The sequence below is a fragment of the Podarcis pityusensis genome (genome assembly GCF_964106645.2).
Source record: "Podarcis pityusensis genome assembly, chromosome: 8".
Taxonomy (NCBI): Eukaryota; Metazoa; Chordata; class Lepidosauria; order Squamata; family Lacertidae; genus Podarcis; species Podarcis pityusensis.
In genome coordinates this window covers 86,572,795-86,598,401 of record NC_138033.1, presented here as the reverse complement: position 1 = coordinate 86,598,401, position 25,607 = coordinate 86,572,795, and the positions used below count along the sequence as shown (strand labels likewise).

The 25,607-nt window shown below is 44.5% G+C and overlaps 1 protein-coding gene across 3 annotated transcripts; it reads right to left on the bottom strand.

Annotated features, from left to right (window-relative positions):
- Positions 1-1,814: 1,814 nt before the first annotated feature.
- On the bottom strand, positions 1,815-24,033 carry STARD7 (StAR related lipid transfer domain containing 7). 3 transcript variants are annotated; one of them, XM_081017467.1, is made up of 9 exons: positions 23,544-24,033; positions 19,145-19,588; positions 11,840-12,030; positions 10,944-10,993; positions 9,554-9,664; positions 9,380-9,462; positions 8,671-8,770; positions 5,704-5,788; positions 1,815-3,900 (listed from the first exon to the last, which is right to left on the bottom strand). In XM_081017467.1, exons 2-9 carry the CDS (start codon positions 19,567-19,569, stop codon positions 3,701-3,703), a joined length of 1,245 nt encoding a protein of 414 aa, XP_080873593.1. In that variant the 5' UTR covers positions 19,570-19,588; positions 23,544-24,033; the 3' UTR covers positions 1,815-3,700. The 3 variants fall into 3 exon arrangements, with proteins under 3 accessions (XP_080873593.1, XP_080873594.1, XP_080873595.1); XM_081017468.1 differs by lacking the exon at positions 23,544-24,033 and adding an exon at positions 23,324-23,457; XM_081017469.1 differs by lacking the exon at positions 23,544-24,033 and adding an exon at positions 22,998-23,250.
- Positions 24,034-25,607: the final 1,574 nt, after the last annotated feature.

Below are 25,607 nucleotides of genomic sequence, written 5' to 3'. Positions count from 1 at the left end.
TTTAGGTTTCCTTTACAGGTTTACAGACAAGCCCATTCTTAGATATTATATGGTAGCATGCTGCAATCTAGTGGTATATAGATGAAACAGCAACAGTGAAAGGATCACACAGAATAGGATGAAGTCAGAAAGCATCTAATCAACAGAAATGCAGAATGAACTGCCAATAAGTTAACCAGCAACTTTCACATGAAGTTCTATCAGCTGCAAAACTATACAGTCCTATGAGAAATGTTTTCATGTTTTGCCTGGGATGCTAATACACTAAGAACTACTATGCTAGGTTAGAAAAACCCAACTTGTTCAAGCCATTTCCTGGATAGCACCAAATTGCCAGAGCCAAAATTTCATGCCCAGCCAAGGATTTCAGTACAACAGTTCCCTGCCCTGTCCTACATACAGGAGGCAAAGAGAGAGACCTTTAGAGAAAAGGCAAGTAAGAGGTGACACAACAGAAGTTTATAAAATTGTGCATGACATGAACAGCGTGGAAAGACAAGTGTTTTTCTCCTCTCATAAAACTCAGAACTCATGGACATCCGATGAAGATGAATGTTGGACAGATCAAAGGAAGCACTTTTTCATTAAGCACATTGTTAAACTATGGAACTCACCCTCAGAGGAGGTACTGATGACCACCAACTTAACAGAGGATTGAACAAATTAGACAAATTTAAGGATAAGGCTACTGGCCATGATGGCTTTGCTTTGCTTTGCTCTGTCACAGGCATTATCCTTCTGGATTCCAATTCCTGGAAGCTACAGAAGTGCTCTTGTGCTCAGGTCCCATTTGTGGGTTTCCCACAGGTGTCTGGATGGCTAGCGTGAGAAGAGGATGCTGGACTAGATGGGCCACTGGCCTGATCCAGCAGGCTCTTATGTTCTTAGAGAGCTTCTTTAGCCCTGGGGAATGTGCTCAGAGCAACACTTAAGTGGCAACTAGTCAACAGACTTTTAGAAAGTAAAAATAGATCCAATTCACTCAATCGGCTCAAGACTTCTGCAGAGCTACTGGTTGATTTGGATGGACATGGAAGATGCAGATGGAAAACAGGCTGTTGAAGCTCAGAGGTACAGCACCTACTATGTATACACCAAGTCCTCCCAGGTCTATCCTTGGCATCTTCATGCAAGGCTGGGAGTGCCCCACACCTGTAACCCAGGAGAGCCGCTGTCAGTCAGTGTAGACAATACTGATATGCCAGTGGTCTCATGGGCATTAAGGCAGCATTCTATGTTCCCATGCCAAAACCACATACACCTGGTTTAAAACTTCTTGTCGTTAGGGCAATAGCTTCCTTGCCTCTCTCCATGACGGGCAAAGCCAAAGAAATGAAAAATCGTAAACGGCTTCATAGCATATTTGCATAATCAGCTTTTTCTTGTCACAACACATGAATTGCTCCAGTACACAGCTGTAATTTGTTGCTGACACAGAGAAGGATGGATTTCCGTAGGTCACTCACAAGTAACAGGATAACTCTGAGGCATCCTTTCAGTCTTTCAAAGTCCTATATCCCTAGTCTCACCTTCGTAACTTTTGGAATGATGTTCCTGCCAGTGGCCTGACCTTTTTTAGGTCTTGATGTGATAGTATGAGAAGGTGCAATACACGACTGCATTGCTGATGAGCAGCAAGGAAACTAGCGCTGCATTTCCATTTAATCCCCAGGACTTAAAACCACCTTTGTTTTTGGAGAGAGAAATGTGCATGGGGCACGTGACAGATGTTCCACACAAACAAAAAAACCCAAATTGCTCTAGCGGAAGGAGGTTTTGTCCCATTCATTCCCAAAAAGGATCGACTCATGAGGTTGTCGTACCAACTGGTTACCTTTATTGGTGCTTTGGTTCTAATAAAAACACGAGCTTTAATTAAAAGCATCAGTAGCTATGTTTAACAGGCCAAACTGGCCACAGAGCAAGACCAAAGGGGTCTTCATGCACAATTTCATCCCACCCCACAGATACAGCCGCCTGAAACTCTCAGCTGCCAAGCCAAGAGGTGCTCTCTCATTTTAGCACTGGATCCCCTCAACACAACTTGGCTGTCTCCTTTCTGCTCCACATGAAGCTTCTTAAAAAGACATCACATGCTTCAATGCACAGAATGAGAGGGCGGGAAATGCACCCAATTTTTCACTGGCACAGAAGTGGTTCCTTGAGGATATTTATATACAACATCAAGCTTCACTTGCGATTCACTCTACTTTGCATTCTTTGAGGACAGTGAAAGGAGCAGAATCCTCTCACTGTGGAAGTAGGTACCCTGGGTGTTTACCAATGACCCACTTCAGGACAATTCAGCTTATGGTGCCTGTATCTGGAAGGAGAACACTGGCACACGCCTTTGCTTCACATGGAACACAATCGAAGGCAGTAGTGCACCTGTATAGCAGGCATGTAGGAATGTCATCTCCCCCGCCAGCCTCAACGATAAATGAAGAAGTTGAGACTCAAAATTAGTACATTCTAGGTTGTGGAAGAAAACCAAGCCAATGATAAGTTATTAAAAAAACTGAGAATATGTAGGACAGATGCATGTGTGTCTTCAACTCCCCCTCCTCTTCTGAAAACCAAACCTTTTGTGTTATAAGATGTTAAACTTTACTTTCTAATCTACTTTTACAGATGGTTTCAAAGCCTTTCATGCCAAAACAAAAGCATGTTAGACACTCTGACCTGAGATGCACACACACACACATAATGTCAGGTATTCCAGTTCTATTCAAGGGTTTCCCAAAGGAAGCTCGATTTCCTCCCCACCACCCTGGAAACATATTAGAGAGAAGTTGGCAGCTAATAGGCGCTTCTCCAAATCCAGTGACGAAATCAACTGAGAAAACCAACTGATTTACAGTTGACACAAGCAGATCCTGTTTCTGCTTCGAACAACTATACATGAAACATTTGGGGCTACCATCAGTTTGACAAAGGGAGTAGAATAACTCCAGCCAGAACTTGAGCCAGTAGCTGTTGAATGTTATCAAGCCAAGGAGGAGAAAACAAAACAAGATGCATAAAAATATAGCCTGCCTTCACTCTGCAGGTGCCAGAGATGCAACAACACCGCTGACCCAGAGCCTGACAGTGTCTGCTTCCCACAGCCTGAAGCTGCATTCGGTAGTGCCAGAGGAGGAAAAGGCACATTGGCAGCAGAGCAACACACTGCACAGGTGGCACACACAGGGCCCCAAGAAAGCATTCAGGCCCCACTGAGGATGCAGAGTCCCTGCCCCAGCAACAAGTATTTTGGATTGGCTTCACTCAACATGCCAGTGGAGGCACTGCAGGTGCTCATGTGCCACAGTACCTGTAAAAGGGTCAAGGCTACGGTGGCCCTGCTGGTTTTGCAGGGACACCTCTGAAAGGCATCTGGCAGCACCAAAGGAATGGCGGGGATGTGTGTGTGGAGAAAAGGAGAGAGACTTTTGCCATGAACATCCCCACTGGGGAAAAGAAGATCACCAGAACACAAGTGGCACACAAAATTGCTTTACAAAGTTGCTGAGCCTGGCTTCCAATGGCAAGATCACTGCCCTCTTCCGAGATGGCAAAGGAGAGGGAGGAGTTAGAGAGACAGGAAGTGACCAGCTGAACTAAGGTCCCAAAGGCATCCCTGCAATCTTCATCCTTTCCAGTTTGCAGAATGAAAAGGCTTGGGCTGCCAACTCTCAGCGGGGTTGGGGAGCACTCTCCTTTAAGCATAGTCTATCTGAATAGGGCTGCAGGTCCCTTCACCTTTGTGATCCTGGCTGGGCATGCTGGCCTTCCCCTCCTTGCTGTCATTGCTGCCAGACTCCAGGGACTTGGCGGAAGAGATATAGTCCTTCACTTCGATTTCCATGTTCTTGGCTTTCAAAGCTGCCATGTGCAGTTTTTCCAGGAAGTCTGGCATGCCTGAAAAGGAAAGAAAGGAGGAATAACAGAGAAGTCAGCCCATATCAAACTCTCAGCATAAAAGGATTACATACTTTTGCTAAGGCCATGAATACAGACAAGAAAAAGGTTCTGTGGGTGGGCAGGTCTCAAGTCTGGGAACTGGTAGGTCAGCCAGTTCTAGATGGGGTTGAATCCTGCCCCTCCCTCACAAGGAACAGATGCACAGTTCCTTGAGGTGTTCCTTGAGTCATCTGTCACTTGAGACCAAGGTGGCCTCAGTGGGTAGGACTGCATATGGTCAGCTTTGGCTGTTGCACCAACTATGACTATTCTTGGACAGAGAAAGCTTAATCAAAGTTATCCCCATGCCCTGGTAACTTCCACACTGGAGTACTGCAATGTGTTCTATGGGGCTTCTGTTGAAAATGGTCAGAAAGCTGCAATTAGTACAAAACACGGCTGCACACAGCACCAATTTTGATCAGACTGGATGCCTATCATCTTCCAGGACAAAAGTTACACTGCTTATGTTAGTACTGAAAGCCCAAAACTACCTGGGTCCCTAGAACATGAAAGAATGCCTGCTCCCATACTGCCTAAATATTAAGATTTGTGGGGAAAGCCCTGTTAGAAGCGCCCTCACCCAATGAGATACCTGGGGTGGTGATCCACAGTTGGGCTCTCCTGGTGGTGGCCCAGTGCCTCTGGAATGACCTGCCCTCTGAAGAACATCTCACCATGACAGTGTCATTATTTCATTCTCAGCTGAAGATGCACCTCCCTGCTCAGGCTTTTGGGGGAAAGGCAAGGCACACTGGTTTGGACTTTTATTGCTGCTGCTTTATTTGTATGGATATTATACTGGCTGCTTTTAATTTTATTGTTTAATTTTCCACCCTGGGACCATTAGGTGACAGGCAAATTATAAACACGGGGAAGTAAGTAAATAAACATTTAAAAAAAATCTGTCCCTAAACCCCATGGTTGTGCCTCTCAGGGCACTTTGTTCTGGGACTCACTGAAGGCCTGTGCCATCTTCCGTGTGTAAGACAGTAACATCGGCCATCAGCTGCTGACTTTGCCATGTGGACTTGCGATACCCATTGCATCCACAGAGTGTGGCCTCTTTGGTGCTTTAAGAAATGGAGGGAGGCGTTAAGCCCAGGCAAACTCAAGGGCAAATCCCACAAAGTCTGTGGGCAGTTGCTTCCACATAAACCTGGATATGCCTGGTACTTTAAAGAAGTTGTATGTACTAATTCAAAAGGCAACATGAGTATCTCCTGTGAAAGCACTCTGATGAAAGCATCTAAGGGTTCAGGAATCATCTTTCTAAAACAGAAGCAAACAGCCCTCAAACACCAAGCACAGTGACCAGCAGTGCTGCAGAACAATACAGCCCTACGAGCCATCATGCTGGATCAGGACCTTTGATCTTAGGATCTAAAGGACTGCTTATGTCAGGAAGGTGCTGGTACCAAGGAATCCCAAAAAAACACAGCAGTCACTTCAAGTCAAACCCCTTTGAATGGCCCTTGTATAGCAGCATACAAGCATGACAACCTGGTGCCCTCCTGATGATTTAGACTGCACCTCGCCATCAGTCCCTGCCATTACAAAGGGAGTATTTTGTCACTGATAATTTAATCCATGTATCTGGCAGGGAAAGTTATCAGAGATGGGCTTCTTCAGCATCTTGATTTGAAAAATGAGAACTCTTTGATCCCACGGCAAGCATTACACATCTGCCGGCAGAGAGTTCCTCTGGTCAACAAGGTTTTTTTGCTTGTTAAACCGAGAGATCCCAATGCTGTGACTCACCACTGGAGACCATCCAGCTGACACAGTATCGGGGGAACACTGTCTGCGGGTTGTCACTGTACGTTAGCAGGTAGTCAAAGCCATTCTGAAAAGAGAAAGGGAGTTAGCAGGCCCATCCTGGGAGGTTGACCAGCAAGGACAACTCCATCCCTTTATTCATTCAATTTCTCACATACACTTCTACATAAAGCCATGGACAAAAAATGAAAAACACAAACCAAAGCAGAACCGCTAGAAAGACTAAGGCAGCATGGAAACAATTAACAGAAGAAAAACCACACTCCAGGACCACCAAACTCAAGGTTCTAATGGACAAAGGCAATTCTTGAAGAACCTGACTTCTCAAAAACGTAGCACCAACACAAATAAGTAGCCAGTCCGTAATCCATTTGAAAGGGGCTGCTAGCTTTTGGGGGGCCTGTGGCATACTTGAAAACTGAAGAACCTGTCATAGGCCTCAAGCAGACACCACACCCCGTTTTCTTGGGCTGCAACAAACTGCTTCTTTCAAGACTAATTTTAGTGGGGATAGGGACCTCTATGAGTCCCAGAGAAAGCAGCAGTGGGTGCCACAGTGACAACCCCTGCAGTACAGAACTGATGTGTTCTGCTTGAATCATCTGGAAATGGCATAAAATGTTTAAGGGAACTGTGTATGTTAAGGAGGCTAGCTCCCACCTGGCCTTCTGAGGTGCAAAAAAGTTTATGAGCATGGCATTGCCTCATGCAACAGCAAGACTAGATTTTATACACAGGCTTTATCCACTTGCAAATCATCTGACATCACATGGTTCACATTTCAAGCCTGGAGCAGGCACACATTTGCCCAAAAGGGCATGGTAGGCTTAACTGAGAGGGCCCAGAAGCCAGATGTTCCCAGTCCTGGAGTATTTTTATAGTATTGTCCATCCTGACAGCCAATAGCTATACAGGGTCTCAGGAGGCAAAGAGAGGCTCCCCCTAACAATGCTTCCTGACTGAAGCCCTTTTAACTGGAGGCACTGGGGTATGAACGTGGGATCTTTTGCATTCAAGGCACTGTGCTGCAATAGCTCCCCAAAAAGTAAAAGCTTAGCAGCCAATCAGAAGTCATGGAAGCCCCATCGGACATTCGGGTTCCAAAGAACATTTGCAAACCAGAACACTCACTTCCGGGTTTGCGGCATTTGGGAGCTAAAATGTCCGAGGACCAAGGCATGACCATACTTAGCATCTAAGTATTCAGGGCAGACAAAAGAAAAGATATGCACAGTGTACACTTAAACAATAGAAACTACTCTCCAGAAGGTAATGATGGCCATAAACTTGGACGGCTTCAGAAGAGGATCAGAAGTGGTGGTCCTGTCCAGTGATTTTGGATAAAAGTATTTCACAAGGCTGAAATGATTACTAATCAAACAACTATTTAGATGCAAAGATTGCTCATTGGTCAATAAATGATTCAGAAGCCCAAGACCTTATCCCAAAATATATTTTTGTTCACACCATGACAGCAGCAAAAAGAACAATTTCCCAAACACAGCTAAATACAAAATTGATGGAAACTTGCTTTTCACAATTATAAGACCTGGTCCTCAAGGAAATTAACCAACAAGCTACAAGAATGAAGAAATGAGAAGTTTTATGGTTCCAGTTACAGATAGGTAGCCGTGTTGGTCTGCCATAGTCAAAATAAAAAAATCCTTCCAGTAGCACCTTTAAGACCAACTAAGTTAGTTCTTCATCCGCTTCATCTGCTGGGTATTTTAGTTCTGAAAAGGTTTGCTGTAGATCTCTTAGGTGAGAGTCTCTGTCTGTAGAATTGGAACAGATGCGGCTGTAACGTAGTGCATTGTATATAGCCAGGCACTATGTTACAGCTGCATCTGTTCCAATTCTACAGACAGAGACTCTCACCTAAGAGATCTACAGCAAACCTTTTCAGAACTAAAATACCCAGCAGATGAAGTTAGACAACAGATCAACAGAGCCAGACTTATACCCAGAGAGAACTTGCTGCAAGACAGACCCAAAAAAGAAAATAACAGAACACCTCTAGTCATCACATACAGCTCCCAAGTTAAAACAGTACAACGCATCATCAGAGATCTACAACCTCTCCTGGACAATGACAGTTCTCTTTCTCAAGCTCTGGGAGGAAGACCTTTCATTGCCTACAGACAGCCACCCAATCTTAAACAACTCCTAACCCACAATAATACTACAACCAGACTTAACACGGACACTGGCACCAGAGCCTGCAATAAACCCAGATGCCAACTTTGCTGCCACATACACCCGGACAACACCATTACTGGCCCCAACAACATCACACATACCATCTCGGGACTATTCAATTGCTCATCATCTAACATTGTGTATGGCATCAAATGCCAACAGTGTCCTTCAGCTCTCTATATTGGACAAACAGGCCAAACCTTACGCCAAAGAATAAATGGACATAAATCTGACATCAAGAATCACAAAACAGAGAAACCAGTAGGAGAACACTTCAATCTCCCAGGACATTCTATACAAGATCTCAAAGTAGCTGTTTTACTACAAAGGAATTTCAGAAATAGACTGGAAAGAGAAGCTGCTGAATTGCAACTCATTACCAAACTTAAAACCATGGAGAGACCTGGTTTGAACAAAGACATTGGATTCTTATCCCATTATACATGACTAAGCCATTTCTCACCTTCTCACCCCTTGCCTTTTCCTGTAAGACCTATTACAGTCGTTAAGAGTCGTCAGCAGGCTCATCTCAGCTATCTGCCAATCTCCCATTCCCACCACCCTTCTGAGTAATACCCCTCCCCACCTTCTCACTATATAGAAGGATCTGGCAACTTCTGTTTCAGTGTATCTGAAGAAGTGTGCTTGCACACGAAAGCTCATACCAAGAACTAACTTAGTTGGTCTTAAAGGTGCTAGTGGAAGGATTTTTTTTATTTAAACTTTCTCCTGTAAAAGTTGGGCACTCACCTCATCAAACGAACTGTGAGGGCGGATAACCATTTGAGATTCATAGGTTTGAACACGGACAAATTCAGGATCTTCAGGGACACTTGGGTGTTCAACCGCTCTGGCAACCAAACAGGAGAAAGGACAAACATTTCAGGAAAAAAACTTCAAAATTCCCCTCAGCTCTATGTGCAGAATTCATCACAGTTAAATAAATATTATAATCTGAGTAAGAATATATGCCCCACCTTTCCCCAAACTGGGACTCAAGGCGGCTTACACAAGTTAATGTAGATAAAATATGAAAAGCTAAATACATATAAAAGGTAATAATTAAAAATAAATAAACTGAAACAGAATGGACACAAATATATTAAATAAACAAACAAATAAACAAATATATTAAAATACTGCAAGTTGAACGTATTCCACAGCTCAAAGATTTTTAGAAGAGTAGTGAGGAAAGTTCATCTAAACCAATCAAAAAGTATTACAATATAAATATATCTCAAACATATAGGTATTATCAGGTGCAACCAGCTGCAGGGCAAGTAGATTATACCTCCAGATGCAATTTTCATGTCTTCATCTCCTTTGATTTCCCAGCATTTCCCCCCATAACCTCTCCAAACCTTGAGGACAGAATTATGCAAAGTAAGTAGCTCTATAGAGAAGTTTAATTTGCAGAATAAATGCAGCTGTATCTTCCACTTGGCCCAGGATCCCTTACCGTGAGACAAGCACCATCAAATTGTTCTCCTGGTCCACACTGTACCGTCGCACATACACATAGTCCCGCGAGTACATTGGATACTGAAAGGAAGAAGACACAGCTGTTATCCTGGAGCAGCTGCCATCAACACACCAGTGTCATTATATGGAAGCCAGAGAAAGAAACACTCACCGGAAAATGAGTTACCCAGTGAATAACCTCTGATCCAGTGTCCTGGTCTCTCTCAATCACCTCCAGTTTGATGACTAGTGAGTCCCATTTCTTTCGATATTCTGTATCCAGCTAGAAGATAAGAATCCAGAAGAGTTCCCTTCAGATGATCGTACAATTTGTTTCTCACTTGTCAAAGTGCCAACTAAGAAATGATGAAATACTGTGACAATTCACTAAGAGGCAAGATGGGTTTTATGCCTCCTGGATTAATCTGCATTTCAAACACCCAGGGGAGGCAATGAAGCGATGTCACTTGAGCTTGCTGCGCCAGGTGGAGAAGCTGGTCCCAAAGACCCTCACCTTGGCTACAAAAGGTATTAACTCTGAGTCCAGTTTCCCTTTATTTCCAAGGAATGCAAGTAAGAATCAGAACTCAGTTATAGGGAGCAAAAGAAGGTACTAGCATTTAGTACAAAGCTTTCAGGATCCCCATTTACAGAAGAGGAGGAATGGCCAGACTTGTCCAAAGGCACAGAAAACCTGGGGGAGGCATCATTTGGATGATGCCTAGGACACTCGTACCTACGGGACCGCCTCTCCCGGTATGTCCCACGGAGGACCTTAAGGTCCATAAATAACAACACCCTAGAGGTCCCGTGCCATAAGGAAGTCAGATTAGCCTCAACCAGAGCCAGGGCTTTTTCAACACTGGCTCCGGCCTGGTGGAACACTCTGTCTCATGAGACCAGGACCCTGCAGGATCTGATTTCTTTCCGCAGGGCCTGATGGACAGAGTTGTTCTGCCCGGCCTTTGGCTTGGAGTCAATTTGATTCCCTCCCCCTCTTTCTTTTTCTTCTGTCCTCCTGTGATGAGGCTGCATTTTAATGTTGTATTTTAATCTTGATTTTAAGTTGTATTCATTCAACTCGTTTTTATTATTGGTTGTTGGCCGCCCTGAGCCCGGCCTTGGCTGGGGAGGGCGGGGTATAAATAAAATTTATTATTATTATTATTATTATTATTATTACTATTATTTGGAAAGGTGGAGCTGCACTTCATCTTGGCTCTCCCACCAACCACGACCAATTACTGCAGCCAGGATTGTTGGCTGCTGGTGCTCCTGGCAGAGGAAATTGAGATCACTACTCCCCCTAGTAGTCAGACATCTCAATGAACAGGAACAGCAGCAAGAACAGGGGCATTCAAAACACAATATGAGCTGAATCTTCATTGCACCAGCCTTTGCCAAACTGGAGTCCTCTAGCTGTTTTAGACTACAATTCCCATCACCTTCAACCAGCACAAAATGGACAGGAGGTGTAGTCCAAGGGCACCAGGTTGGTGAAGGCTACATTAGAGACATCCTTCAGTCAGTGAGGGGCATGGAAGAGGGATGAAAATACTCACTTGCACATTGAAAAACTGCCTAGGTGTCACATCTGTGTATGTCCCAAAGACTACAAAGGAACGACAAGACATAAATTGTTTTTGTAAATTGTTAATGTTCTATATGATGGTTTTTCTACAGTATAATGCATTTATGTTTTTGTTAAAATGTAAGTCTAATACAACTAATAAGTTTAACAATAAGTGACTAACAAGTTTACTGCTGGCAGTGATACTACTACTACTACTACTACTACTACGATTAATGCATGGATTTCAGTTACTCTGTACATGCTAATCTCTTTGCTTCTCATCAAGCGAGTCTCCAACCCCATCCTCCCATGAAGATTACATCTTTTTTTCTTGCTGTTTACAATTCTAATGTGTGTTTACATAGTGCCCATAAGACAGTGCCACTTTTCCAATTCATGTCCACCTGCAGACTAACTCTACAGCTACCAGCAAACTTGTAAACCATGCATCCTCTATGGTGTTTCCCCTGAACAAGCAGGTGTCCACACCAAATTTCCTCACTCTGCTTGCCTTCTGGTGAGAAAAGCTACCCACAGCCTCCAGCCCGGCTAAGAAATAAACTGCAGGTGTCCCTCCTGCCATTTCCTTCCTCATCCAAACTGCAGCACAAGCAAGGGTCTCCCTGGAACTCTCCAGCAAGCAAGGGGCTCAAGGAATTGGGGGCAAGGACCGAGGAGTACTGCATTTCCTGTGCATTTCTCTCCCCCCCACCCAAATGCAGAGACTTTTCCATTTGTTTCTGCTGATTAAAAAAAAGGCCTTGAACCCAGCCCAGGTTAAAAATAACTGTTTTTATCTGAAAGCCCCTTAACAAGTTTGCTGTTGTTTTTTCAAGTGTTCTTGCCACACAAATGGGCTTCCAAGTAGGAAGAAGCAGGAACTACCTCGGTACTGATACAGATGAGTCCCTCCAATTGGGCGCCGCCATAGCTTGAAGTGCTTCTTGTCCATCACCATTTCCCAGCTCTGCTCCCTGGAAACAGAACCTGCGTCCTTTGGCTCCTGTGTCTGGCTCATTCCTTTGTTACTCTGGAACACAGTGATTTCTTCCATGCGTTTCATCTCTTCTGCAGACCTTGTGATGAAAGGAGGACAACAATCATCAGTCAGGGCTTGCTCAGTCTGATTCAACCTATCAGTTACAGATAGGTAGCCGTGTTGGTCTGCCATAATCAAAATAAAAAAAATTCTTCCAGTAGCACCTTTAAGACCAACTAAGTTAGTTCTTGGTATGAGCTTTCGTGTGCAAGCACACTTCTTCAGATACACTGTGTATCTGAAGAAGTGTGCTTGCACACGAAAGCTCATACCAAGAACTAACTTAGTTGGTCTTAAAGGTGCTACTGGAAGAATTTTTTTTATTTCAACCTATCAGGACAGCTGAGATTACCATAATCACTCCGATTCTTTGGTTTAGAACTGGGATGGGGAATGGGATGGCATTTTTATGAGGGCCAATGTTGTGTGGAAGCTGCAAGCAGGATGTATGCATGAGCAGCACCAAGTCCACAATTGTGTTGTGTAATAACACCCATTTCCAGTATTATCATTTATTTCATTTAAGAATCCCTGACATCCTTGCCCATCTTGGAAAATATTCAACAGAGCTAGTTATGGGGTGGATTCTAATATCTGTTTAGTTATTTTGCATATTTATTGTAGGACTGGTGTCCAAAAGGGTTGAATTTTGGGGCAATCCCACACATGGGAGATATGTATCGATAGAGGTGCAGCCTCTCCAGCATTTTGGTGAGGTTCCTGGGTGTATCAGCACCAACTTACATGGTGTTATGTAATATCTACAGTATAGGTAAGTTTCAAGGTGAGTTCCCTTCTTTTGGCTGAGATGGATTTAAAGGGAGGTTTAGACCAGAGTTTAGTTCATTGGGTAAAGTTTATTTTGTAGCCTATGTCATGCTCCCATTGTTTTCTGATTGAGATGGGGGGGGGGGGGATTCTGGAGCAGTCTTTGTACATTGTGGATGCCATCCCCTTGCCATGTCCCTCTACTGTCAGCAGAAAGTTTTCAAAGGTGGTCAAAGGCTATTTTTACTGCTGGGTTGTTTAAGAAGCATGCAGTTGGCAGTGTGTTAGCCAGGGCATTGGGGTGTCCCCTAGTTTGTCCTGTATTTCTTGTGTCAGTATGGGTTTATTATTTTTGTAGAAGCCTGTTAGGCAATATAAGCCTTTGGCTCGTCAAGTTTTTGTTAGGTTTTGGACTGTGTGATGAAATAGTGGATGGTTTTCCTAAGTTTGTTTTGGAGGAATGGGTATCATGTGGTGGGAGCGTTTTCAATCGTGTCTATCCAGTGTTCCAAACTAGCTGGGCACCACCCTTTGTGCCTAGCATCTCCACCTGCCTGGCTGCAGTGAGCTGGTCTGCTGGACATAGCGGCAGCAAAAGATGTGCGTCTTTTGCTGCCATGCTATCCGTGCGAAACACCTGACTCACCCAGCAGCGCAGCAGCAAAAAGAAATTTCTTTTTTGCAGCTGTGCAAATCAGGAGTTTTGCAAGGTAGCAAAAGATGTGTCTTTTGCTGCCACGCTGCCCTGTAGACCCTGATTCACCCAGCATCAATAAAATAAAATATAATGAAAAATATTTTTGCTGCCAGGTGAATCAGGCGTTTTGCAGGGTAGTGCAGATGCAAAAGATGTGTCAGAAAATCCTAGGTAGAAGGATTACTAAGTATTGGAGGGATCATACCTTAGCAGTAGGACACATGCTTTGCATGCAAAAGAACACCGGTTCAATCCCTGGCACTTCCAGTTAGGGGGCTGAGAGAGAATCCTGTCTGAAATCACTACTAAGCAGTGTAGGAAACACTGGACTAGAGGGAGCAATGGTCTTGAATCTGTGGTTGCTCCCATGATCCTATGACACTTGGACAAGATAACTCTTGCCCAAATCTTATTCACTTCAATGGAGCTTGCACAGCTCCATCCTGGGCTGCTGGGCCTCTGCATTAATTTATTCACACCTAGCTCTTGTACAGTTCTATCCTCAAGGATAAAGGAATTTTTTTTATTTAGGTACTTAAAGGCTGCCTTTCAGGGTTGCTCCACTCAAGGCAGCTCAAAACACAATCCAGAATACATTACAAACTATTAAAAAATGAAAGCATAATCTAAAAATACAGTAACACATCTAAAAAAGATATTGTCAGAGAAGTATAATACCAACAGAACATACACATAAATGCATGCAGCAAAAATAGCAAACTAAAACAACAGTGGCAGATAACTACCAGTTTAAAGTAATTCGTGTAGGGGCCAAATGTAGCTACTTAGAGAGGGAATTCCATAAGCATGGGGCCACTACTGAGAAGGCTGCATCTCTAGCGCCTGGCAATCTAATACTTCTTAGCAGAGGGCCCAGAATTGAAGCTTCATAGAGGTTTTATTACATAATGTGTTTGTTTGTTTGTTTGTCAGTCATTCATCAGCTGTGCAATTCTCACAGCCCACCAAAAGCAAGTTGATGATGGCAGCAAAGGAAGACACTGATACTATGTTATTTTGGAAGCTGCTAGAAAAGATAAGAAGAGTACAGCTGCTTAATCTTGACCTTGTTACTAGAGACAGAAGCCTTAACAAAAGCAAGTGCTGGTTTCAGGTGGCCTCTTGGGACACTGCAACTTGAGCATGATTACACAAAGGATGAAACATTTACACAAGGCTTAAACATGCAGAGAGCTGAAGTCAGCAATACAGTCATACCTCGGGTTAAAGACACTTCGGGTTAAATCTTTTCAGGTTGCATCTCGCGGTGACCCAGAAGTAACAGAACGGGTTACTTCCAGGTTTCGCCGCTTGTGCATGCGCAGACGCTCATAATGACGTCACACACATGCGCAGACGTGGCAAATCGCGACCTGCGCACGCGGAGACGCGGGTTGCGTTCTGCTCATGATGCGAACGGAGCTCCGGGACGGATCCCGTTTGCATCCAGAGGTACCACTGTATGCTAATATCTGAAAAGGTTACCCAGAAGATTCCTTTAGACTGGGTCAAGAACAGGTTTTCCAACACATCGATAAACAAGTTCCTCTCTATAAAAGCTGAGAGCATGTCAAAATATTAAACACTACTTATGGTGAGTTTGAGTAAAGTTAGCCTCATAGCAGTACAAAAAGTTCTTACCAGCCACCGCCCCCTTACAGGCACATACTTGAAGACTGCAGTCCATCTTGATGGTAGGAGGCAGGGTAGCAAAAAGCCACTCACACCAGCAAACTAATGAAGCTGAAATTTCATTGAAATTTCCCAATTCAGCTGTAAGTCCCAGAGGCCAACCAAACATGCTTCCAAAAGGCTAAAGCTGAGCACTTCTGCAGTCTGCAGTAGGACATTCTAAAACTCTCTGTGTGTGTGTGTGTGTGTGTGTGAGAGAGAGAGAGAGAGAGGGGGGGGAGGGGGAGAGGGGGAGAGAGAGAGAGAGAGAGAGAGAGAGAGAGAGAGAGATTGCATGCCAAACATGCACCATGAATAGCTAGCTTCCTTCACGCTTTTAATCTCTGAACCAGATTCATGAATGTAATCATTAAGAGGGTGCTGCCATCAAATCTTTGAAGAACACTAGGGGTCACAAAGGGGGAGAGAGTCCACCACACAGATGTCTGACACACAGAGATGTCTGATGCAGGCACTTCGCAGCATCTTAGGATCCAAGAGGAGGAGGAGGGTCTGGAAGGCAAGCCAGCCATTCCCAGGTTTTTACCTCTAGGTTGTTGTTGGCATCCGTCTGCCTCAAGAAACAATGGAAGAGTGCACCATCTGGGGTAAAGTCAAACCGTTGGAGTTACAGTGCCTGTTGTGGCTGCAGAGACCAATACGGGAGAGACATGTTTTGCAAGAGAATTAGAGATAAATTAGAGTGATGGGTCTATTGCTGGTTATTAACTCAATGAATCACTGGTGGACGTAATGATTTCAATGTTTTTATAACAGTTAAGTCACTTACAGAAAACTGTTGTTATGTGGCATATTAAATACTTTTAGAACTCAGTGCGAAGGCGAGTCCAGAGAGGGCATGGGAAGCCATATTTCTGGTTGCAAAGATAGTTTAAACTGAAAATAAACTGCACCTCTGCATGACAAACAGCAAAATCCCCTCAAACTGGGATTTAAGGGGAGGAATTACCAGCCCTATTTTACTTCCCTTATTGGGAGAATGAAGATGGTTCAAGGATAGTCCAGCTCCAAGGGCCTTCTGGCGGTTCCCTCGCGGCAATAAGTGAAATTACAGGGAACCAGGCAGAGGGCCTTATTGGCAGTGGCGCCCTCCCTGTGGAACACCCTCCCTTCAGATGTCAAGGAAATAAAGAACTACACAACTTTTATAAGACACCTGAAGGCTGCCCTGTATCAGGAAGTTTTTAATGTTTGGCATTTTATTATGTTTTTATATGTGCTGGAAGACGCCCAGGCTGGCTGGGGCATAAATAATAAATTTATTATTATTACTACTCCTACCACCATCATCTCATCATCCCCAAGAGATATGCAGACCTATCCTGTTCCCACAATATCATCTGCCACTTAACAGCTGCAAAAAGTTTCCATTGACAGTGCAATTGGTTTTACAGGCTACTAAACACATCATCCAAGGAGGATTCTCCTAGGGTGTTTTTGCTGCTGTTGAAATACTGTAAACCAGACTCCATTCTCTTTATCCCAGATACTAATCACTCACCCCATCTATCGTGATCCACTCTTTACCATAATTAGCTAAATGCTTGCAAGCGTACTCATACACACACAGCTAGCTACTCATGACAAGAGTTGATAGAACAATTCTGATCCCAAATACCCAATCAGAGGAGTGAAACTCCTTCCTATCTAGTGCTCAAATAAGGAGGTTGACTAGGATGGTAGCAAGGGAGGGGAAGACTTGTGAAGTCCAAAGAGGCCTCAACATGGAACATTATGGAGTCTTGCAACTACTCATGGGCAAGGGGCTCAGCAAATGCTCTGTGGACATGACCTTCCTTCCTTCCCTCTCACTGCCTCAAAGTCACCTTTTGGGAAATCCTGCCATTCCTCCCCACAATCAAACATTAAGTAAGCCACATTGCTCCTTCAGGACAACATTCTTATTATTAAATGTGTACCCAAGCTCCCCACATTGCACACATACGGCAGCTAGCACACACAATGTACCCCCCAACCCTGTCCTCCAACAACAACAGAACAAAATAAGAGAGCAGCCACTAATAAAAATCTGCAGAAGGTAAACAATCACCCCCTCAAGTCACAGACCTGCTTGAACAAAAAGTTCAATGTATGCCCCAGCTTGTAGTTTACAGAGGTGGGGTGGAAGGAGGAAAAAGAGGCCCTTCTTACAGTTCTATTGCAGCAGATGGCAAGGAGGGGGCAAATCTGAGAGAGGACTTAGAAGCAAAGCACTTCCATACAGAGGAAGGGAATCCATCAAGTATCTTGATCCTAAGCCATTTGGGGCTTTAAAAGCCATAAAAAGCACTGTGGTTTTTTTCCCTGGAAATGCCTCCAGTGTCAGTTATATTATTCAAACAATAGAGTCATGTGCTCTCCAAAATGGACCCTGTCCTCAGCATTCAGGACCAACTAAAATTTCCGAACACTTTTAAAGGGCAGATTCATAGTCATCCAAATGAGATTTAGTTATAGGGTAACATCCTCCTTCACAAATTACAGTCTAGCCTTTGGAGATTAGCCATTTCCAAATACAGAGTCTGTAGTCTATCCTTCACTGCCTGTGGACAGCTGCACAGGATGTTTCATTTAAAGATGCCCCGCTGAGGTCAGGGGAGATTCTCAACAGGCCTTATATACCCACTACTAAATCTGGAATTGACCCCCCCCCCCCAAAAAAAATGTACAATACAGGCAATAATAATCCCAAAAGCCACACATCTGAGCAAAACACTTCTGGTTTTTTAAAAAAAATGCACCAGGGGGTAAATAGTATAGTGAAGAAAAAAGTAGTAGATTTTAAAAGGAAAGTTAACTAGTGCTAAATTGTTAGGCCAACCTATCTAGAGCCAACCAATCATAGTATCGTTTACTGGTGTTCAAAATAGATACGTAGTTGTCATGGACTGGTTGGATGCATAGAAGTGGTGGGAGGCCCAGTTGGGGAACCCCCACAGGAAGAAGGCTCAGAGCCTGGTGATGGGATGAGGACAGGTGGTCAAAGGGAGAAGAGGGAGCAGATTGGGGGGAGGATGTGTCAGAAGCTGAAGAGGTAGCAGGGCTCAATGAGCAAGTGGAGGCAGGCTGGTCCTGCTGTGATCAGCTCTCTTCCCCCCTGGTGTCCTAGAAGACGCAGAGAAATGAAGAGGGTGGAGCATAGAGAAACAAGACGAAGGAGCCTTAGTTTGCTGGGGAAGGAACCTTAGACAGCAGTGGAAAGGCAGGGATCTTTAGTCTTCACAACTGCCACAATTTGGGAAAGACCTACTGGGGAAAAGCCTGTACTGTTTTGGTTTCTTTGAATAGAGTTAACTTAACTGAAGCCGGGTGTTTTATTGCTGAACTATGCCTGACTCCAGCTCCTTACAGTAGTTTAGAAAACACAATTTCAGCTATTTGAGACTATGTAGGATGATGAAACCTCTGCACCTTGACTGTAAGCCATAAGCCATCACACCTATTACTACCCATCTATCACCTCTCTACCTATTATCACTTTGCTTGAGTATTTAAATATTCCTAGCCGAGGATGACTTATAATTTTTCTGAATACCAATTAACAGAAATGCCAACTTCAAACTGCGGCAAGATCACACACAGCCCTATTATTCAAATGACACTATAAAAGAATCACTGGCCAGTCCTCCAAGCCAGGAGCTGGTCAGTCTTGCCCCACTGTTGTCCAGTAGACCCGGAAGAACTATTGTGCCACTAAAGGGACAAGGCTCCCCCTCCCCAACTCAGTCACAAGTTTCATTTGACAGAGAAAAAGATAAAGTTTGTACAGTCATCCATAGAGCAACAACCACTTATTTGGGAGTGAAGCACGATGTAAATATTCCACCTCATCTGGAACTGCCTCCAAAAATACAGATCATAGAAACTGAAATACTATTTTCAGAGCAAAACATGAAAACAGAAATAAAAGGAATATGCCATGTTATCCACAAAATTAAAGAGCACACAATGTTTTCTGCCTACAATGGCCCTTAGAAGGAAAATTAAGACCCACCTTTTCAGCTCCTCTTCTTTGATCCTCTCCTCTTCCCACAAGAACACACCAGTGACGGCTGCCATCAGTTTGCAGGCACTGGTATAACGCCCTAGGAACTTGCGCCACAAGGAGGTGAAGAGGCTTTTGCGTGTTCTCTCAGAGTAGATGTTACTGTACAGCTGTCCAATCTGCTGAGCACGCTGGACCCTTTGGCCGGTCACATAGCTGCACTGGTTGGCCAGCAGCGAGAGTAGGTTTTTCTGCCTTGGACATTGCTCTGTTCCTTTCCGTAGCCAGGTGAGCAGCCACTGGTACCTGTCTTTCAAGGACTTCTCATTTTGCCAAACAAGTTGTAGTTTCCCTTTGTAGCCGATGAAGCGGGCAGTATTCGTGTAGTAGGAATAAATGCTGGAGGGAGGCCTCCAATGAAGTGGGTGGAACATTCCTGCCAAGCCTCACGGACTTGGGAAGAGAGATCAGAACAGAAAATTAGTCACAAAAGATGCCAACAGACGTCTTTCACACCTACGTGCTTAGAATATGCCCTACTAACTTTGCAGCTCTGCCGTTCCCAGGCTTTAGCCTCACGCTAGGCTTCCAAAAGCCACCAAAGGCTCAAAGAAGCAAGTGTAGCCACATTGGAAAGCACCCCTATCTCCCGCCAACAATCCATCAAAACCTTGACAGACTTCTTTACCTCACTAACATCAAATAGATGAAGAGCAACTATGGAATTTCAGTTACCTGAATGACAATAATGCAATTTCTAAAAGCTCTCACCATAACAGACCCTTGCTTTGTTCAGTGTGAGTATGCATGATTTTTCTGTGTTATTGCATAGCAAAAAGTTTCTAAAAAATTATTTTGCCCTGCTGTGTTTTATAGATGAAACCACAAACCACTTCATCCAATTAACATAGCACAACCAGAGGATTAGTGTGCTGTTATTCCCAATGCACAATTGCCGTTACTATTTTAGCTAAGTCATTCTATTTATTTTAAAACAGAATTTGCTCAGTTGCTTGAAATTAGGCTAAGCAAGCTCATTTAGGCCAAAAGAGAAGGTGGCCAGGAAATTTATAATACACCAGCAGATAGGTCAGCTCATGCATTGTTTGAATCTATGGTTTCTAACTTTCCCTTCTGTTCAAGCACAGTCTTTCTTCAAGTGGATACCAGGCAGGTCCACAAGAAAATATACAAATTAATGACTAGCTTCTGTCAGCCAGCACAGTAATAGTCAACAGGAAGAATACAGAAAAGGTGGGGGGGGGGGGGATTAGTCTGAAAAGTGTCATTTTGAAAGCTTGTTTCCAAGATTTGAGCAAGTAGCTTGTCTAAAAAAATATGTCTCCCCAAAAGCAGTAGAATCATTGATATGGCTTGCGGGGAAGTAATAGAATGAACACCACCAAACTACACAAATCATATGAAAGGGGCAAATTGTTCACTGCATTCCTTTGCCAGAAATTCTGCTTATCAAACTGGCTTAGGAGTAGACACACCCTCCCACAATTTTCCAGTGATTTGACCTCCTCTCCAATCAGAGAAGGAGCCAAAAATAAACAGGCTCTCTCCCAGCTCCACCTTGCTTTCACAATACAGCAAAACCTGGCAGGTAATCTGCATTAGCAGCATTAGCTTTCAGTCTTTCAAACAGCCTAAGCTTAACAATCACCCAGCAATGACCCTGGTGCAGGACCATTAATAGTCACGTCTGTACTCTAAGCATGAAAGAGGAAGAAGTGTTTGACAGGCATCTTTTTGCAGACAAGGGTAGAGTATTCTGCAGCAGCTGCAGTGGGACACCCTCACCCAGGATTGCTTCAGGCTTTGCACAAGAATATTAAGGTAACAGATAAATGAGCAGCAATTGCTTTTCTCTTTCAGCTGCTGTAGCTGATCCCAAGCACAAACCTGTTAGTCCCTTAATGGCCAAGAAGTTTGTGGACAGGAGCAGGAAGCTCTGGGTGCAATCTTAAAACTGACATTCCTATCAGCCTTCGCAAATCTGTGCTGACAAGCAGCCATTGATTCTTTGACAGGACCACAGTAAGCCACTTACAGCCCTAACCTACATTGTGAGTTGAATGGAGATTAGTCCCAAATAAGTGCAGCCTAATTCTTTCAGGTGTCACAGAAAATTTGGGTTTTAATACAGCTGCTTTGAAGATTAGACATTAGCATGCCTTCAGGTTACAGAAGCCCTCCAACCTATCCAGTCAGGTGCAAAGACCCTTCCTCCTGTAAGTCTTTTGAGGCCTTTTGTGCCTCCTGGACAGAGGATAGTAACCAACTAAATTCTACTCAGTGGAAACCCACTGAAATTAATGGACCTCTGTGAGTCTTGTCATTAATATAAAGGGGTCTACTAAGTATGACTGTTGGATACAGCCTAGATCATCCTGCCTGCAAACCACTAATAATCTTTATTTAGGCTACTTTGTTTGCTGATAAAGTTCTGAGTACAACAAAAACACCAAAAAATTGCTTTCTCCCAAATTCTTTACATGGAAATATTTAAATTTGCAAATTATTTATAAAGGCTTTGTGTTTACTGGCACATGAGATGGTTACAACAATGAACGGAAGCGAAGAACAATATTCCTTAGGTCATAAAGCAAGTAAATAGCAAAGCTTCCTCCAGGAATCCAGGTCCAAATCTCTAGATCAGCCTTCTTAGAGGCATAGGAACTGCACAGATTTTCAGAGTGAACCAGGAATACAGTACTTAATTACTGTGAAGGCTGGCAACATTAACCCCTCCATGGGGGAATCCCTTGCAGATGACTGCAGTTCCTAGAGACAGGCAGTAAGAATGTATTTCCTCAGCAATGCCCAAAGAAGAACCACCATGGTGCATATGCACCAGCAAAACCTTCATCTACCCCAGCTGCAACAAAGCATGTCTGCCCCATACTGGTTTCTACAGCCACATCAGGCACTACAATTCCCAGAATGGTTTACAACCAATCCTTCCCAGAGAACTCTAGAAATTGCACCTTTGCAAGGGGAATAGGGGGCCTCCTAAAAACTCTCAGCACACCTAACGAACTACAGCTCCCATACTTCTTTGGGAGAAGCCATGACTGTTTTAAATCCTATTACAGCACCAGAAATGTACAGTGTAACTGTGGCCTTGGTCAGGTCCATTAATTTCAACAGGGATCTACTCTAATGCCACCCTGCAACCCTAATCATTATTCTGTTTATTTACTGTATTTCTATACTGCCCTTCATCCGAGGATCACAGTTGGGGTGTGCGATATATTGATATTTTGTCTCTTACCGGTATGAACTCCAGACTGCGATAAAGGTTTGATATTTTTTCACCTTGTAATGTATTGAGAATGCACTGCCCAGCTGGCCTTGCAGACCTGGCAAGCAGGAAGCAGGGAGGTGGTACACTCTCCTTCCTTGGGGGTTTTTAAGCAGAGGTTGCATGGCCATCTGTAACTAGGCGCCATGTAGAACCTAGACTGTCTACCTTCTTTCTAAACTTGATCTGCACCAGTTCCCAACTTGTTACAGGGCCAAATTCAAGGTGTAACTATGGGTATATAAAGCCCTTAACAGAACAGTAACAGATTCTCCAGAAATCTTTAATGGTTTAGTTAAACATGCTAGTTAGTTATACACATCAATTTTAGATGTTTATTCTTTTCAATATTTTCCTAGATTATTATAAGCTCCAACCTTATTTCAGACATGGTGATATAACGAGATATTGATGTTTAGGTGGCATTATACCGTGATATCGAAAACCAGAAACTGTCCAGCCCTAATCACAGTATAAAAACACACACAACATAGTAACAAAATCACGTGGCCCGCTAAGCAGCTCAGCTCCGGCCCCCAGCTGCGCACCCACCTGTCGCGGCCGCGATCCGCGCTCTCGCCTAGGCGTGTGCTAGCATTCCATTGAGAGGCGCGCAGCATGGGGCAAGAGCCACTTCTGGGCTAAAGGAGAGGAAAGAAGGGCGAGCCCCGCAGGCTCGGCAGGGAAGGAAACAGGCCCAGGCCGCTTAACGGGGGGAGACGGGAGGGGCTTCGCTTGCCGGTTCTTCCTGAGGAGCCTCTTCCCGTCACACTCTGCCCGGGGCCTCCCCGAGAATTCGGCGGCACCGACTCCCGGGCCCTCCCGCCAGGAGGCTGTTCTGCGGTGGAACAGGCGGGCGACCTTCAGCACCGACTCACCTCGCGACGTCCGACCCCAGGGGCGACCCGCGCCCAGCGGCCTAGCGGACTGAGAGGCGACGCGCTCCGGGTGGCTCCAGCCTGCCGCCCTCCGCTTCCCTCACAGCCAAGAAGCCCCCGCACGAGCCACACTCCGCACGCGCGCTGCGTCCCGCCCCCTGCCCTCTAGGCCCCGCCCGCCGGGCCTTCGACAGCGCCCCGCCATTGGCCGCTCCCTCACCGTCCTCGCCGTCCGGTTGGAGGAGAGGGGCATCCGTCTTCTTTCCGCAGCCAGCAACTTAGGCTGCCCCAGCTTCTTCGTTTGATCTTGCTGTCAGGCGCCGCCAACCCTCACCTCTGCCTTGTGACCCGCTCAAGGGCGCCTTGGAGACAGCAGGTCCCCACTCGGGGCTGCCCCTCGCGATGCCTGCGTGGGTTGCTGGAGGACTAGCTGTGTTTTTGGTAAGGTCAGGCCACCGCCGCCGACTCAAATGTGGGCACCTTTTCCCCCCACACCAAGCCTCAAAAACAAAGCCTCTTATCGCACTTAACGGCGTAACTGCGCCGGGTATGAAAATCAGCAAGCGCTACCACCACCCTTTGCTAAATCTTCATGTACTGAGGAAAACATTTCACCCTTCTGCATTTATTTATTTATTTTTGCGTACAAGTGACCGAAAAGGCAGTGCAGCATAATGGTTGAGCCGGAACACCAGCGTCCCAATCCCCAGCCAGCCTTGAGGCCCTCCTAACTCAAAGGGTTGGGGTAAGAAGACGGCAGTCCCTTGTACGTCATCCTGAGCTCAATTATGAGTTAGGCAATCATGAGTTACTCAAGTTCAATTAATTAATGTTACTAGGCTGCTCTTTCTCCTCCCTCTCCACCACGTTCGGAGGCAAATATTTCAAAGACTTGGAACTCCTGCTAGGACCCGGAGCTTAGAAGCCACACACTTCCATTAAAACAAGGAGAACCTGCACCCTCCAGACATTGCTGCGCTCCAACTCCCAGCAGCAGCCAGAACTTTTATAAAAACAGAACTTTTATAAAGCTCCAAATGATTCCTGTACTTCAAACACCTCAAGCCAATTAAAGCTGGCAGCAATCAAAATCAGTTTCAGTAGAACTTTTAATTCTAGATTTTCAATAATTCTCATAGGCTTTGAACACATTTTGAATCATTTTAAAGGTAACAAATCTAACAAGAAGTGGCTTTTATTAAATGTTGTTATCATATCACACGGAAAACTTCCCTCCCATCAGGATCTTCAAAACAACATATTTGTAAAGTAAGGTAAAAGAACCTAGGACAGTTACGACCAGTCAAATGTGACTAGGGTGCGGCGCTCATCTCCGTTTTCAGGCTGAGGGAGCTGGCATTTGTCCACAGACAGCTTTTCCAGGTTCTGTGGCCAACATGACTAAGCCACTTCTGGTGCATGGGACACTGACGAGTGCCAAAGCGCATGGAAACGTCTTTTACCTTCCCGCAAAGGCAGTACCTATTTACTCACACTGGTATACTTTTGAACTGCTGGGTTGGCAGGAGCTGGGACAAAGCAACGGGAGCTCACCCCATTGCGTGGATTTGAACTATCGGCAAGCCCAAGAGGCTTGGTAGTTTAGACCACAGCAGCACCCACATCCTCTTATAAAGATGCATATTCAAACCCAAATGTGACCAGTTGCTTAAAATACAGAAGTTAATCACTTTTAAAAAAAGTTTACGTAGATGCCACCCTGCAGAACATTTGTCTTTGAATTTCTGTTGGGTAACATGTTGCCATACCTTTCGAGTACAGTATTTTACAATTAGGTCAATTGGGGGTGGTAGTGTGAGAACAAACAAATCTAAAATACTTGGATGTGAGATGCTACCATCCTCTCTGGGGCATAGATTTTGCTCTGAAAACGTGTACCTTGTGAGAGAACTTGAGTTGGCCAAGGCAAGACAGTCAAAATAACTTCAATCAATATACCACTCTATGTAATTGCTCTCATTTTGCAAAGCCACAGGCACCCAGATCTTAGTGCAAGAAAATCCACAAGAGCTCTACTCTGTAACAAAGTATTTCATTCTTGTCTTGGCAAATTCAGGACCACTTCTATCCCCATCCTTTCCATGTCAGCTGAGAAGCCATGACATACTCTATACCTCTCCCACCTCCTGGAGTCAAAATTTAGACTGTATGTCCATAATAGCAAAGACATTTGTTTTGTGATTATCTGTCGATCTGCAGCTATAGAGACATTCTCTTGGCAGTGTGTATATTGGTGTTTTCACAGGTAGTTCCACAGCTTTAA